The 17,341-nt window shown below is 42.3% G+C and overlaps 1 protein-coding gene across 4 annotated transcripts in view; it reads left to right on the forward strand.

Moving 5' to 3' along the window:
• Nucleotides 1–1,743: 1,743 nt before the first annotated feature.
• APP (amyloid beta precursor protein) overlaps nucleotides 1,744–17,341 on the forward strand; it is a 189,705-nt gene continuing 174,107 nt past the window's right edge. For 2 of the 4 annotated variants that reach the window (XM_057371844.1, XM_057371846.1), the window contains exon 1: nucleotides 1,746–1,936. In XM_057371844.1, coding sequence (XP_057227827.1) covers nucleotides 1,880–1,936 — 57 coding nt within the window. In that variant the 5' untranslated portion in view covers nucleotides 1,746–1,879. Of the gene's footprint in view, nucleotides 1,937–17,341 lie in introns of all 4 variants that reach the window. The other 2 variants (XM_057371847.1, XM_057371845.1) reach the window with 2 other exon arrangements.

Here is a 17,341-nt window from a genome sequence, read left to right on the forward strand (position 1 = left end):
CACCTTTTATAAGTTCTGCCTTATTATTATATTGGGCCTTAATTCTCCAGTGATCTTCAGGTCATCATGTCAACAACCCCAAACTTGCTCCCCCCCACCAAGTCGCTGTTGCTTCCATATTTTGCGGCTCTGAGGCAGCGAGGTGTCCTTGGATTCAGGCTCAGAGAGGGATTGTTTTGTCTAAAGATGGGAGWATGGTAGTTTTAGTSTTGTACTAGAGAACTACAARAATACAGAYRCATGAAAACATAGAAACTAAAAATCCTAAGSCAYCAATAGCACTACAGTCTCTYGAYGCACATTATGGCCCACMTGACAGGAAGCCCAGGYTGCTTTCACCTGAAAGCATCCTTCCCCATCTGGACATAGGTTTGGCCAAGAGTCTCAGTGGACTGGAGTTCTGACTTGAATGGAAGATGAATGTGAGAGCAGCAGTGAGCACAACACTGGGCTTCTATAGTGAGCCATACACCAAGGATGTGTCAGAGAATCACACCACAGAACCAGCTAGGTTGGAAAAGAACCCTAAGATCATCAAATCCAACCATTAACCTGGCACTGCCAAGTCAACCACTGAACCACTTCCCCAAAGTGTCTCAAAGTGCCATACACCTTTTAAATACCTCCAGGGTTCATGAGTCAATTAGTTCCCTGACAGCTTGATCCAGCCTAGATCTCCGCTGTTGCAACTTAAGTCCATTTCCACTGATCCTATCATTTAAGACCAGGGAAAAGGGACTGACCCATACATTTCTGCAGCCTCTTGTCAGATTGCTGTAGAAAGTGAGAAAGTCCCTTCTGAGATTCGTTCTCTCCAGGCTGAGCACCCCAGATTCCTTAGGCTGTTGCTCATCAGACTCATGCTCCAGATGGCCACCACCTGCCCCTCACCTGGCCTGGCTGCAGGTTCCCGGGGTGAATCAATCAGCTGCTGTCTCAGGATCCTTGGTGGGAGCAGAGATCCTRCCAGAGTTTGCACAACAATGGCAGACTGGGTCTCTGTCACGCTGAATTTTGGCTGCATTTGCAGCTGTTTCAACATGAAGGTCCTAGTAAGTCACTTTTAAGTTCTCCTTACAGGTTTACTATTACCAATTACAGCAATGCTGTTAAGAGGGTCAGACTGAGTTTGCACTGGCCTCTTGATTTGATGCTATTTGATGAAGTCTTAGATTTTCATTTGACTTCTTCCTCRTTCATCTGCTATAAGCCCCAGCTCTTCCGATGTTCCTGCATATCTTTATTATCGATGGTGTGTGTGTCATGTGAAATGGCTGTACTGACTCATCACCTTCACCTCGACAGGCACAGGAGACACCAGGTTGTTGCCAGAAAAGGCAGAATGTGTTAAAGAGCCTCTAAATCACACGACACGTTTAGATTTGGATGTTTTTGTGAGCACCTTTCAGCAATGGGGGTTGCCTTTCCGAACGTTTGCGTCTCTTTAGYGAGGGGCAGACAGCACACGGAGGCATCGCGGTCTCTGCAGATGCGGGCGGTGAACAAGCAGGGCGGTGCCTTCGAGGAAGGTTACCGGTGGTACCCGAGCGGCCGAGGAGGGAACGGGAGCTGCAACTGAGAGCCAGCGAGGGCAGGGAAGGGTCGRGCCGCCTGCCCGAGCCGCGGCCGCACCGCCCGGGTGTCGCCAGCAGGGGTCCCCGCGGGCCGCTGGGCGCACCGCCCGCTCGGGGGCGGGCCGGGCCATCAGCTGACCGGCCCCCCCGCACCGCTCCCGGAGCCGCCGCAGATCGCTCGCTTTCCTCGGCAGCGGCGCGGCCTCGAGGATTTACTGTTGGACCCGGCCGCGTCTCGCCGGCCGGCATCCCTCCTTCCCCTCCTTCCTTTCTTCTTTCCTCCCTCCCCGCTCCCGGCCGCCGCGATGCTGCCCCACTTAGCCGTCCTGTTGCTGGCCGCCGGCGCCGCCCGGGCTCTCGAGGTAAGCGGGGCAGGAGGCGGCCGGGCGGGGGCTTCCCCGCCACYCTCTGCCGCTTCTCAGAGGCTTTGTCTGTTCTCAGCCTCCTCCGCGGCGTGGGCTGGGCCGCGGTGGGGCGGGCGGGGGTTGCCTTTCCCGGGTTGCTGCATCCCCAGCTACAGCCGCTCTCTCTTCGCCGAACAATAGGAGCGGCGGGGCGGGGGGTGGCGGAGGCGTCGGGTAGGGAGCGGCCTGAGAATTCCCGGTGCTGGCGCCCTCGGCCCCACCGCGAGTGTCCGGCTCCCTGCGCTGGTTCGGCTGCCGCGGTGCTGCCCCCTTAACTTCGGCGGCAGCGGGCAGGGGACGGCGGGCAGTGCTGCGTGGGAAGRGCAGGGGCGCCGGCTCTGCCTTGGGGTTGTCTCCGCTGGGGGCTGGGAAAGGGAAAATTCCCTCGCGAGCGGGCACGCCGCGGGCGGGTGACCCGGTGGCATCCCCCGATGGGGCGGGGGCTAGAGGAGCGGAGCCAGGCTGCGAGCGGGGACCCGAGGGCGTCCCCCGGGGGAGAAGCGGAGCCGGCAGCATCYCCCCAGTGGGGCTCGGGCCGGGCTGCGGGCGGAGGCGGCTCAGCTGTGCGGGGCGGCGGCGGGAGGTCCCCGCCGGTTGGCGCAGTGGCCCCGCGGGAGGGCGGTGGCCGGGGCCGGTCCGAGCCCCCCCCGCAGGCCGGCGGCGCGGGAAGATGGCGCCTCTGCAGTGCAGCAGAGAGGAGGCGCCGGCAGCCCGCGCCCCTCCGCCGCCGCCCCTGCCCGCCCTCTTTCTTTGCCTCCCCAGGGGCGGCTCCGCCCGTGCCGGCCGGGCGGTACCTCCGCCGGGTCCCCCTCTGGGTGGGGCGGGGGCTGGAGGGATGCGGGGATCCTGTGCCTTCCCTCCGTCGGGGGTGTACCCGCGCCGCAGTCCCTGTGGGGTGGGCTGAGCGCAAGCTCGGACCCCAGAGGAGGAGTTGACGTGGTTGGGTGTCGGTTCTTCCCCACTGCCAGATCTCAAAAAAGGTGTAGGAGGGGTGAGTCACCCCCTGATCTCCTCCGCTGCCTGCTCGCCATACTTCAGCCTCAAGACCTCGGCTTTTCCTGTCTTCCTCCAGTGTCAATGCCCGCTTCTCTCGGGGGAGAAGCTGAGTGGGGYAGACGTGGGTGTCATTATTTAACCTGATACCAGAGACGGATGCTCGCGGTTCCCCCCAGGGCATGGGGATGCAGGTCTGTGCTTCAGGTGCCCTTCCCAGTACCCGATGAGTAAGAGGAGACAGCTTCATACCAGCCCTGCGTCCCTGCAGCCAAGGCTGCCAGCCACAGGCTCTTGCCAACACGGAGCGGGATGCATCAGGCTGAGCAGTTATACAGTGTTTAAAGCTTCCAGCTATAAGGCTCACTGGTGTTTTAKCAACTTCTTGCAAGCATTCGTTATCTGAAAGCAGTAGAAGGAAATGTCTGCCTTGGGTGTGTAGCTTAAATAAAAGATKAGATTTAATGATAGGCCACACAAGGATGAGCCTTTCTGGTGGGTCCTTGTAGTCCTGGCTTTACAGATGTGTAGGTGCCACTGTACAGGTGCTGGAAGAAAGGAGGATTTTGCTCTGAAACTGTTAAGGAGGACTCAGAGATCTCTGCAATGGTGTCTGCCTTGGTGAGAGCCAGAATTTTGAGAGACATCATCTGCCTGGAAGCATTTACTGAAATGGGCACTGATGTTTGTGCAGCTTTCTGCCTTGTTCTGTCATTCCATATGAATGTTTGAGGCTTGGCATTTATCCCATTTCTTTATGTTTGACGGTGGAGTAGGTTATAATGTCTAGTCTTGTGAGAAGGCATTTTTCAGTCCTGATACTGTAAGGTTGATGCCACTTGTTTTTATAATGCTAAAATATGTCGTAATAGAAATTGCATGTGTGCTTGTTCTGCACTTGAACTATTTTTTTATGGTAAAGAGTGAATTTTTTTTAATTAGATTTTCTGTAGCTCTCTTTTCTGAAATGAAATGTTTTTCCTGCCATTTTAACAAATGCTTTCTGGAAAGCAGCAAAGAACTTTTGTACTTTGCTTTCCTTGGGAAATGGTATAAGGAACAGACAGGAACAAAATAAATTCTTTCCATATTGCACACAAAAATCTCCTTTCTAAAATTACAGGTAGTTTAATCTTAACTTATTGTTAAGATTAACTTAATTAACTTAGCATCTTTAAAGGAAATATTCCATGGTGGTGTCTTGGTGATGCTATGGTTGCTTAGCATATTACTTCTGACACTCATGTCAATCAGACTCAGCAGGGTTAGGAAATCCATTGACTGAGAACTATCATGGTTTGTGGAACTGCCATATTCTGCAGTAGCTATTTTTGCATTTATTCTCTTTCGGTAATTGTATGATTTTAGTAGCTTGGTGCATCAGGCAGTAACTATTCTTGTGAACGATCGTAATTTATAAATCAAGATTTTGTCTCATTAGCACACTGAGGTTTCTGCCATGGTTATTCTGCTTGCTGCTCTAGTTACTTGTTTCTAAGCAAGACTCMTTTACCAGCTGACTGAAATGAAGTTGTTGAGATATTAACATGCACAAGCTGGCCCTCAGAAAATAGACAAAAAGCATGTTACTTGACAGTGTTTTTCTTTAAACTGGGTAATGTAGTACATTATAGGTTCTTATTTTTGTTATTTTGGCTTTTTTGTGTTTGTTTTTTTAGTAGAAGGCCCCAAATACTTGTTTCTTCATTGTTTAGTTTCCTAGTGCATCTTTTGAGAAATTACATTTATTTWCTAATTTTAAATGACTTCTATTTAAGATGCTGCCATGGGGTGGGTGGCTGAGTGAGTATGTAGGGCAGGCTCTCTGAGCTCTGGTGCACCATCAGGATACTTGACAGTCAGGTGGACAAATGAGTGAATAACAAAAAGGAAGCTTCTCCCTTGCCTTCTCATTTGTCTTTTGTTTGATTAATGAGCAACAGACAATTTTGAGACTTGCATGATATTCGCATGCCTTTTCTGTGGACAAAACATGGTCARCTGCTGTGCTTCTTCACAAAACATGTATGAAAACCTGAGGAAGCTGACAAGGTCTTCATGTCTTTAAATGTTARTTGTTTTCCCCATGAGCTGTTSCYCATGTGACAGATGTAAACCATCTCYCTTATCCACTTTTAACTGATCAGTGCTGAATTATAGGGTAAACCCCCAAGAAAMACAGGTCTCCTTTGGCTGTTCGTGACTTGCTCTTTTAACGTGTTTAATWAACTGTGAAGGATAATAAATGGTTTGACTTGTAAGTTGTATGAAGAGAAGGCATGACGATTTCTTTTAATTAGTAGSTCTTTTCCAATACAAAGCTTAGCAAAATAGCTGAAGAGTGTAGTAACTTCATRTAATTGCTTGACAAAATGGCAGCTGTTTCTCTGAGCAGAATAATTATTTTTAGTGACTCATTAAAATAATTAGCACAAGCTGTCGGRTGTGGAGGCTTGGTCATGGAACTGGTAGATAGGGTTACGCAGAAGGATATCTCTGGTCTGACCCTGTGCCCAAAACAGGGTTAGCTCTGGGATCAGACCAGGCTGCAWGGGGCTTTCTGCAGTTGAAAATGGAGCTCTAAGGACAGAGCCTGTGCGTAGCCTGCTCCATYCACTGTTTGATTGGTTCACCTCTGTTGAAATACTCTAGGCTTAATTAACATCCTTAATCCTGAATGCTCTGAATGATGTAATTTTGACACCTTCCAATAAAAGTAACCAGAAATTGAAAAAATTGTGTTTGGGTTTAATGAATAAAAATTATRTTTGTCAAATGTCCATGTRTATACATGTATGCATACACATAATRCRTTAAAACACCTTATGTATCAAGATTATGTAAAKATATTTACCCCTGAACAGATTTGCATATATAATGTATTACATCGAGCATTAYTATATGCATACATCTATGTCTTATTAGTGCATAGAGTATTAAACCAAAAGGCACTTAYATTCTTCTTTACATCCAGGCAATGAAGAGATTAAGACTGCTGCTGATAAAAATATAATTGGGTTTATATATGGTAATAGGTTCATTGAAGTTGTTAGTTGAGATGTCTAGTGTGGTTTTAACAAGTAAGTCTCTCGCTATGTTTTATTTGATTTGAATTCTGGGGATTTTGAAAGAAATTCCTGTGGTATAAGAAGATTAAGAGTAAAGCAAATTGAAAAGATACTGAAGGAGGACKTTCTGTAAGCTTGGCTAACTCTTAAAATGTGTCCTTGTGATTAGAGTTTACAACAGTTATTGCCAGGCTGAGAAATGCCAGGAGCAATGTCGATAGCAAGCTTGCATCTGGAATAATTTGGAGTCAAAGGACTCTTAAGAGAAGTTAAACTTTCACTCTGACCTGGTTTTTGTTTGAAACTGAATACAGTCTGATGAGTCCTCATTCTCACAAACTGATCTTAGGGGTCTGCCTCTCTTCCCTTAACTGTCCTTCAACCTATGGCTGAGGTTTTGAAAGCACATATTCTGCCCTGTTTGGAGAAACAGGCCAGCTGAGAATATCAACAAGTAATGGTTGTGTATGTCCTTGAATCTTAAGCCCTGAATAAATCACTTTTCTGCCCTTGATTGTAGTGTAGCATTTGTTCAGTAACCTAGGTATTAATTTTTTTTTTCTTCATTTGGACTAAAAACCTTTASAGAGCTACCTGATTATTAAATCTTGATGTGGATTTCAAAAGCTCTCCATTTGCCTCCAGTCACTGAAAATATTTATCTTTCCATGTGCAAATGTACTCACAGAACAAGAGAAACAAAATAGGTGGGGATAATWGCCTCTGTTCAAGGAGATAAATTTGAATTACAGCAAAGTAGTATGTTTCCATATGTGTATATATATGTATATGAATGCCACACCTCAAGCTCCTTGCTGTGTGGAGGTGTAGGACTGTTTTGAATCTGCACTTTTTAGCAGAACAATTCAAGTAAGTGCAAACAAAAAATTTCATGTTCTGGAAATTAGGGTAAGGGACAGTATACTCTACTGTTGCAATCAGTGCAGTGGCTTGCAAAACATCCTTTCCAGGCAGCAAACACATCTTGGGGTGTCAAAGTAAAGTTGTTWAAGTAAGTGATGTTTTTTAGAAGGGTGGAAAACCTTTTACCAGCTACTGACAGTAAGGACACCACTATTCTGTGGTTGTGTGCTGCAGATTTCTTGCCCTGCATTTATTAAGAGAAGCAGGGCTGAGCAGTAGGTGTGGATGTTGCTGGTTTCTTTACTGGAGCTCCCAGTGTAACAGCTTTGTAAGTTGTCTGACTTCTTCAGCTGGGAAGCAGGACTTCTGGCTTTGTTTTCTTGATGGTTCTCCCAGCAAGTTCAGGAGAATTTCATCCTCTCTTAGGGGTTGAATATTAAAGGGTAGGTAAGTATAGATCGAGGCTTTCCTAAAGAAGCAAAGCTTTTGGCCAAGTGSTGGCATTCCGTGGACCATGGGACAGCCAAACTTTAACCACAGGAGTACATGAGCCAGGGTGCTTTGTGGTTTTGCAGTCCAGGTGGTGTTTCCAGATAGAAGTTAACCACTGGCCTGCAACTGAGCTCATTTAGGAGCTGACAGCAAAGARCTGCTCCTCCAGGGGCCACTACTCTGTAAGTGCTCTGTGACCYTTTGGTAGGCTGGTTTACAATCTCGTGCTTTGCTGAAAGGAATGAGCTGTACGTTTTTTGGTAGGTCATCATCTTCTGGTGAATGTTTCAGAGACCTGAGTTGGAAACCGGCCACAAGCAGTCAAGCTGGCCCAGCTAAAAGAGCATGCAGCTTCTTTGGGAAAGAGGGCAGCCTCAAAAACTACATTTATTGAAGTTTGTGCAATAGCATTTAATTAAGGTGTTGGCTCCTTTGCCTCCCTCTCGTGACTACCAGCAGGGCATGAACAGTGTTTTCACATACAACCCCTCTTGAGTGTCTGGTTGTTAAAATTTAGTGTCAGGTCACTGCAAAAAAGGCAGAAATCTCCAAGCAATTGCATTCAGGGATGGATTACTCCACTCAGTTCCCACTGACCCATTTTGAGCTAATCCAGATAGAAATTCCATCTTCTTCATTTGCTCTTGTATTCCTCCAGCGCAGAGTTTATCTATTCAAGCATGGCAGATAACATATGACAGGAATGGGGCAAAACTGGTTGTACCTGTTAGTAAAAGCATTTAAAAGTGGTTCCTTTTCAGAGCAGGCTACCAAAGCGATCCAGTATGACATTTTGTGTGATTTGCAAAACCTATTTGGAATTGCAATAATCAAAGAAAGCACATGTTTAATAGGATGATGGCTGGGTGGGAAATTCCTGTGTTTTTGTGGCACTGTGTTAATACCRGACTTSAAGGTTTTTGAAACTATACAACAAKAGTTTACATGTACACAGCTTAAATTCAGGTAATACAATTGTTTGATTGTAATAAGGGTTGAAGTATRCCATTAACTTGTGAAATTGAAAATTGCTACCTCGTCCACCTCTAAAAGTTAGAGCTAGTGTCCAATGGATACGCACATTAAAAAAAAAAGAGATGGGGCAGGATTCTGTCATGCTATTACATTGTCTTTGTGCCTGCAGCAAACCTTCTCTTATCAGCACAATTCTAAAGTAGAGATTGCTCATTTTGAAGATTAAACCCTGTAAAATTGATTTTCTTTTAAATTACAGTCAGGTAATTTACAGGTTTTTTCCCCTGGTCAAATACCATGATACAGCTTAGTGACAAATGTCTGATAGCTAACTTACTCTCTTTCTATGTTTAGTTATGTAGATTCATTTGTAGGTGTAATTTTAGATCTGAAATGTGGAATCCTGAACTGATAAAATTATTRCATTCTGCTTTCTCATCATTCAGATGGTAACTACAAGCTATTTTATCCCTATGCCTTACCTGAAAGCAGGAGGAGATAGTTTGAGGATCTTTAAAAAGTAACTACAATGGAATCAAACCTTTAACAACAATACTTAAAAAAAAAACCAACAACTAAGTCATAGCTTCTAGTTGATTTTTTCTTTGGAAAAACATCTCTTTGGTATGCATGTATAATATGGACATATTTGTTTATGTAAACAGTGGAAAATACAATGTCATTAGGGGAAGGTAAACTGAGGAAGGGAAGAAAATGCAATGCAATAACAAGGTTGTGGCTTTAAAAGACCATTCACGGGTATTTTCTTTTCTCTTTCTCTACAGGTGTTATTAATTTAATTGTCCTCAATGTTGGTTGAATGTTGTCTAATTGCTGAACGATTCCAGTATCAAATAAATGTGAGGGGTTTGTGCATGCATAGCATTAGTGAGCGTCCAGACCTGTCACATGCATTTAGCTGTTGGGTTGTTTTGAAGTTTGTTTGATACTATTTTGCAGCTGTTCCTTATCTGTTCCCTGCCCAGTTCTCTTGAATATTAAATGGAATAAAATTGCTTTTAATGACGCATCTTTCAGCATTATAATTTTCATTGTTTTCTTTTGCCAATTCTGTCCTCAATTCTATTRCATCTTAAAAGAATGATGATGCTAAACTTGCTTAAGAACAGGGTTTTTAAACTGAGAATTTTGGAACTCCAGATTATCTTTCTTTTAGTGTTGCTTATCTCTTAGTAGTTGATTGCTAGCAATTTGCAGATGATAATTTGTTTGTAATCCCAGCATCCAGATTTATCATGAGGATGTCAGCTTTGCTTCATTTAAAAGAAAGACAAAATAAAACCCTTCTCAAATTCCAATTTATTATTTAATTTTTATTCAGAAGGGTAAGGAAGAGAATTAGAAAGCCTGAAAGATCAAGTAAGAGGCCCAGAAACACAAACATGTGAGTTAGAGAATTGTACAATCTAYTGAGGGGACCTGAACACTCACAGATTCTTTCACTATTGTGTAGATTTGTTTCTACATTGACAGAATATTCTTTTGTTCTCATAATGGTAATATAAGTTATCAGGATTTTTTTTTCCATTTCCTGTCAGCTGTAGCATCTGAAAAGCCGGTTTCTTCTTTCCCATGTGCAGTGTTCTTCATAGTTGTGGTCACATCYTTGAGCTGTGGTGGTGGAGTGCCTCACCTTTCCCTGGCAGCATCCTGTTGGAATCCAGGCTGAAGTGACAGTTGTGACTCAAATCAGCACTTGCTTGTGTGGGTTTTATTTGGTGACTGGCCAAGATAAGATGGGAGGGAGGGAGGGAGAGGGGCAGATGCTGTTCCAGCCGTGCCATCAGGGAAGGAGCATTTTTGGCTTGTCCTGGCTGACTGTCTTCATACATTCCTATTCTGGTTCCGGAGCTGTTCATTTGGTCAGAGGAACTGGGGCCTTTCTGGAGGTGTTTCCAAGAAAACCTGGTGGGCAGGTGGGCCTGGACAGAAAATGTGACTGCTGATGAATAGCAGGGTAAAATTAAATCAGAGCATTTTACTTTGATGTCAAACACCTTTAGATTAATTCATGGCTGTAATACAAATTGCTAAACTGTTTACAGAGCTGCTGTGGGCAATGGCAAAAATACTGAAGGTCAAGGCTCAGGCTCTAAAAATTGAGGCTGGCATAGGTTGCTTGCCTTATCTGAAGTATCTGCTTTGATTTGAGTGAGGCTGGGCATGCTTTACTATCAATGCATGCATGAATGTTCGTAATGTATTTCAAGGAAATTATATCTTAACTGATAAAAGACAAAGCTTTAATTAATCTGTCACTTSAAAGAAAACTTTGAACAAAAGGCTSTTATGCATTCTTTTTATGAGCTGAGAGAGAAAATGTGGCTTACACAGTGCTGTTGACTTGTGAGGATCAACAATAGTGGATGGAAGCCTTAAGTTTTCTGTTGTTGCTGTAAAACTAGTGTTTGACAGTGAGTCAGATAATTAATCAAATCATCTGGCTCCTTTTAAAGATAGATGTTGGGGCCTGGAGCCTGTGTTGAGAGTGGGCCATCCTCCCTGAGAAGGACATAGGGAAGAGAGAACTGAGACAGAAGCTGGTGTCTCCGATAGATAGAAATAATTAAAAAAAAAAAGCTTTTTAGTTCCAACTTTGGAGGTAAAACCAGATGAGAAAAACAATTTAATTTATCAAAATGAAGACTGAAAAATGCCTTATTTGCCTCCACARAGAGGAAATAACGGGCCAGAAAAGGCATGCCAAGTACCCTGTCTGAAAGGGCTTCAGATAGGAAACTGGAGAGTGAGTGTTTTTGGCAGTACAGGCTTGGGACAAGCTGAGAAGATAAACAGATGTTCTACCTTCAGATGTGGATACTGTAGAACTTATTTTCCAAGGAGGTAAATACAAGGTGTTTTATTTCATCATCGTTAGCAGAAGAATTGTAATAATAATCTGTAATGTGGAAGAGGTCAGATCACATGTCTCTGTTCTAATAATGGGAATTGAATTCTGTTCCCACCTTCCCACCCTTCCCAATGCTTTAATTACAGACCCTAAGGGGAATACAATGGTGTCTGGTCATACCATGTTTTGTAGACAATAAGACTGTTTGCAAATACAGCATAAATTATTTTGTTGTTGATTTTAGGATAAGAGATTTGGTGTTACCAAAATAYAATTAAGCCTTAAACTTGATGTATTTAATTTTTTTAGCCTGTTGTGAGCAAGTGTTTTCTTTGAAAAACTGGTTATTATAGTTTGGAATTTYACAGATAAAAATGCAATAATATTTGCAGAATTATTAAAGGAGACAGTTGGATAGTGTCTGTTGTTGGTGTTAAATTGTGATAAAAAGTGAGTGGTAAATTTTTTGAACCCTTTGAAAGGTTTTGTTTCAGCAGGACTGGTAAAAAACTAAAKACCCTGGATGCTGCTGGGTAGCGTTGAGCAGATTTGCATTGTATCTGCTTATGGTTGTCTTTGCCCCATGCGTTCAGCCCTGCTCCGTGCCTCTTCAAACAGAAATTTTCAAGAAAGGAAGAAAAAGTTTTTAAGAAATTGGCTGAAGTTGTAAATGACCTTAACAGATAAGGACTACTTAATGCATTTTCATATCTTCTAATTTTTTAGATGACTGAGTCTGCAGAGAGAAAACTCTTGTGAGGAAGATCACTAAATAATGTGATAGCATTGATAGCTCTCGTGTTCCTATGACAGCTCCGGCTGTGCCAGGGTCACGGGAGCCCTTGGGTAATACTGTGTTTAAGGTGGAGAGCGGACTTTGTTTATGGCCATTACTTGCTGCTTTTTAATTCTAGAGAAATCTGCAAGTTAAATTTTGGTATGATATTCTTGCCAGCAGCTTTCCCTGGAATTAGGCTTCTGGGGAGGTATGAGCTTGTCACAGGGGATGAAAGAAAACTGAAGTAAGCGTGGGTGTCTGCGCCACTCCTCCAGAGTATAATTTGTTTTGTTTGTATTGGGCTTGTCCAGAGTCTTAAAATTCGCTTTGAATTCTTGCCTTTACTTTGCCCTTTGCAGAAGTGAGGGTGGGGAGACTTCCTGGGATCTCTGTTYCCTTGCCAAGCTCTGCGGTTCTGGTGGCGCTTGGCTGCGGTTTTCCTGCCTGTCTGGGCTGATGGGTTGCCAGGRTCCATTACAGCAGGTCCAGAAGGGCTTGTGAGTGTCTTCTACACCAATGAAAAATCCTGTTCTCACTGTGCAGTCAGTGAWCTCTCTTAAAATTCTTCTGAGGTTTKTTTTCATGTCTGTGTTTTCTGTTAGGTCTTTTTTGGTGTTCAGCTTCTTTTGCCTTGCTCTAACAGTTTTAATTCTTATTTCAGGAGGAACAATGCAATATAAGATTTATTTAAAAAAAAATCAACACTCCTCAACAAATCCCCAAAGAAATATCACCACCACCACCCCCAATTCTCACTTTAGCCATTTTACTTTGAGAAACATTGTGTCGCTGATTTCTAGTGCAAAGACTGCTTTTAGTCATTCCAGCAGCTAATTTGCTGGTCTGTCTGGAGGTGATCTTCAAGGGTAGGAAAATGGAAGATTTACTTACTGCTCTGTGGCAGGTGTTTTAAGAACTAGATTTAAATGGTTTTYGTAAGTTGATGGGAAGAGTCAATAAACAACTGAGTGTTTTTGGAAAACTAGTAATTTTCTTGTAAGAATCCTGCTTAGGGAGAAGTCTTACAATTACAAATTAATCTGTAGATGGTTTAGCATTTCCTAATTAAAAACCCTATAGGTTTAGGTAATGTTTACCTTGCAGATTGATCCTTTGGGTTTATTTTGATGAACGGTACATGCCATAGGATACTTTTCTTCCCAAGCCAGGTGTTACAGGGAACTAGAACTGATACGGATTTTTTGAGTCAGTGTTCAGAAAAGAAAGAGGAAGTACATTGAGCCAACTGTTCCATGAGTTCGATTACATATCATAAAAAGCACATAAAAATTCTATTAGGAAGAGTCTCAACATTTTCAGACCTATGCAGCCAAATCAGTTAATGACATCTAAATGGGTATGATGTCAAGAACATAGGAGGCTTTGAATTTAGTGTGCCATGACCACCTTGTTGTTATGCTTGTGTTTTGAAAAGAGAAAAGGGCAAGAAGGGCRTGCAGGGCAATAGTGATCTGCTTGCCTTGTTGGGATGTGGCTCTTGAAGTCCATAAGAAATGCCGTGCTGKGTAGGAATTTTACCTTTTCCTTTATGTAAGTGGAGAGGTCACAGCTTTCTGGAGATCTTCCTTTACAGTAATGTTGTTTCTCTGTTACTTTAGAGTCTTTATTTAAATTATAGATGGGGAGGGGATTGGTGTCACTGTGTATGGGGAATTCTGACTACACGGGTATATCTTTCAGAGAGGGTTTAGCTCTAGTCAGTCAGTGAGTATCAAGGCCAGAAGATTAAAAGAATGTAGGAGTGAAATAGGAGTTAAACTATAGAAAGCTAAAGTAAAATWTGCTTGTCTTTTAAAATATAATTGTACAAATTTGTGCTGGTGGATTGTTTTAGTCTGCTTAGATACTTTCTCTCCTCTCTTTTTTATTGTTTCAGACTTCAAATGATGCTTAATTTCCTTATTTAAAAAAAAAAGTTACATTTTGGTGGGGTTTTTTTTTGGGTGCGTTTTTTTTTTTGGAGTGTTTTTTGTGTGTTTCTATTTTTATTTTTATAGAATCCTTGGTAACTCCTTCTTCAATGTACTTTAAAAGGTACTCTTGAGACTTCCTGTATGGAGTGTCCCATTTGGTTCCTAGAATAGTGACTGTTGTTGGTCTTTTTGCTTTTAGTTTTAGCAGGTTTATATACAATATGGGGTGTTAGTTATGTGTAGTGCCTAGATTTGGTTTAAAGATGCAAGATTAGGTTCTCTTATAAGGAATAATAATGGGCAAATGGCTTGTAAAGCAGTAGTTAACAAGTTAATTGCATGAGTTTCATATATCTTTAAAAAGCTCAGGCAGCCAAGAAATGGAGAAGATAWAAGGGCTTTGTTTTCAAAATCAGCACACTCGTTATGAATTTGTGTTTGTAGAACAAAGTCAATAATGCAGTTCTACAGCTTGTGTTGTTTTGATTAGGTACTTAGAAATGCTTTTCATAATTGCTGGATCACTGGCACTCACAACACACAGCTGGGATTTTTTTGGGAGAGTGCTCGCTTAGAGCATACCACAGGAGTGTAGGAAAAATGAAATTTTGTTTTGACATAGCTAAAAATGCAGTGTTAACAAAAGAGAGATTGTCATTTAGAATAAGAGTGCTTCATCTCAGTGTCCCCTAAGTTTTCAGTAAACGTTTTATTTTTACAGTTGGTTTTATTTCAACTGTAGTTGGTTTCCTTCCTATGCAAAGCATATTTTGACTTGTGTGAAGAAACATTTGATATACACACAGGTTTATTTCTTTTTAGTAAAAATGTATGCTTTTATGTAATGGTGGTGGTTACTGGGKTTTTTTTAAATTTGTTTATCTGCAAGTGGGCTGTTAGATCCATATACTGCATAAATCCTTAGCACGCTCCTGACACATTTAGTGTTGGAGTTAGCTGCAGCGCTAATTCTGACTTAGAAAATGGGCTTGGTTGCTTGAAACTGTTGGAAATACATAGCCCAGCTATACTTGAAGGTACACAAACAGCAAATATTTTATTCATGCTCGCTTAGCAGACACACCAATGTATCTGAATGGATTTCTCTCTCTTCCTACTTAATGATAGAAGGTGATGAGAGAGGTTAACTAAAATTACATGCTTTGCTTGCAATGATTATCCGTAGGTAAGGTGATGCTTCCTACCTGSCCGTGTTGGCTTTGATAGTGGAAAGTCTTACAGACTCATATTCAGTCTTGGGCTTAGCATCCCCCCGACACCATCACTGCTGTGCCCCCCACCTCTGTTTCTTGGTCTCTGCTGYCCTCCTTCAGTCCTCATCCTTGAAGCTGTAGTGCCAGACATGCATGTGATGGTTCTCCTCCAGAAACACCTCTTCTGGGCCCTCTGCTGGGTTGGTGTTTGCCATCCTGCTTTAATTTTTGGTTTGCAATAGCATGTGGGTGTATTTGACATGGGTTGTTGTTTTTCCTTCTCTGTGTGCAAGCACATACAGTTCCTACACAGATGATTTTTCTGAGGTGTCAGAAGGAAACMAATTTCTCTGAATGAAGTTTAGCTCTTAAGATGATCTTCTGGAGTGGGGGTGAGCGAGTGTCTGCTGATGCCCTTGTCTTCTGGGGAAGTAATGGTGGACCAAAGAGTATGATCTGGGAAGGCACTAGAGTTCCCCTATTTATGAGCACTTCCTCCTAGGGCCTGCTAACATTCACTGTTGCGAATGAGAATGAAAATGTGCTGAKCTGAGCAAGCATGTATCTGGGACCCAGGCTCCCATTCTAAGCCTCAGGGACTTTCACCTTGCTTGTTGCTTAAAGGAGCAGTGCAAGAGCAAGGAAGAGTTCCCTGCTTTTCAGTAGCTATTGCATTCTCTTCTGTCTGCAAAGCGGGTGTTTTAAGGATGTGGTTTGTGTGTTATGGCTGGATGTAGGCTATAGCTGGCAAAGCTTGATGCCTAACCTGCACTTATTTGTGTGGTTTTGGTTGGGTTTTTGTTTTTTATTTTTCCTAAGTGCTGGCTACTTAGAATCTTATGAAATTTAGAGAAATTGATCAAAACACAGAGAGTAGGTAAAATTTTCTTGTGTGGTTTGCTTTTGGTGAAGATACTGAACAGCTTCGTAGATGTCAAAATAAAATGACCCTTGCTAAAAGGGGTAATGATCATACAGTATAAATATGAAATAGATGAAATCCAAGTCTGAAATGGTACTGCAGACTGTTGAGGTAGCAGACTGTGTGCTTATGTGTTGTGTAAGCATGTTAAAGATAACTAAGACTAATTATGATTAGCTGTGTAGTRCCTGTCTGAGGAGAGAGTCACATGGTCAGGGGTCATTAGTCCCTCTGAATTTTTGTTTGCTTGAGTAGAAAATGCAAACTTAGGGTTATCTTACAATCCCCTCCCTTTTACTAAATAGTATATTAAATTCATCCTGCTAATGTTGTCCTGAAGTTTACGTCTAGAGCAATAAAATGAAAGGTGGAGTGTAGCAGTTAGGGTAGTACTGAGAATTGTTGTTATTTCMTTTGATTGTGTCTCCACAAGCAAATGCAATGTCTGCTCCCTGGCATCAGGCAAAATCACAAGCATGACAGTGCATGTGTGAGGTTGAACACTGCACCTTTTGGTGGTAAACCAACAAACAAAAGCGTCTCTAGAGAATCAACTTGTTACACAATTTGAAAACTATATAGAACCCACCTTGACACTTTTATGTAGGTCAGTAAAGATTTCAAAGAATATATCTGTATTTTCATGCTCTTTWGCTGGAAGTTGTGATGCTTATAAATTACTGTCCAATACTATGCTGTTAAGTCTTTGTCACTGAGCACCTGAATTATTTCTCAGKTTTTGTCTTTTACTTCTTACTTGCTAATAAAATTAGGTTTAGCAGCAGTGTTCAGATATTATGCTTGAGTTAGTATTTTTTTAATAAGAAACATCCATTTGTAATTAAATTTATTTATGGTCAAATACTCAGGTGACTTGCAGAAAGGCTAATACTCTAGCACCATGTATTTTTTAGAATTTTTAYTAGACTAATTAAAATGCTACTCATCTGTTCTTATGTTTTTCTTAAACTAGCAATCTGTTAAGAGTTTCCAGCTGTCTATTATTTTTCTTTTAGATTTGCTTAATTAAAGTAAGAATTTAGAAGAAATATAACCGTCATCATTTCTGTAATTTGAAAAAACTATTAATGAGCAGCTCCCTTATGGCCCTTTTTAGCATTGTCTAAAATTTTACAATCTTAAAAAGAGGTTTGGTTAGAACTGCAATGTCTTCTTTCAGCAACTGCTGTATTTCCCAATGTGAGTCTTGAAAATAAAATAATTTTCTAATATAATAATTTTTGAAAATAA

The sequence above is a fragment of the Malurus melanocephalus genome, unplaced genomic scaffold (genome assembly GCF_030028575.1).
Source record: "Malurus melanocephalus ecotype Western Australia unplaced genomic scaffold, MMel_1.1 scaffold_159, whole genome shotgun sequence".
NCBI classification, from domain to species: domain Eukaryota; kingdom Metazoa; phylum Chordata; class Aves; order Passeriformes; family Maluridae; genus Malurus; species Malurus melanocephalus.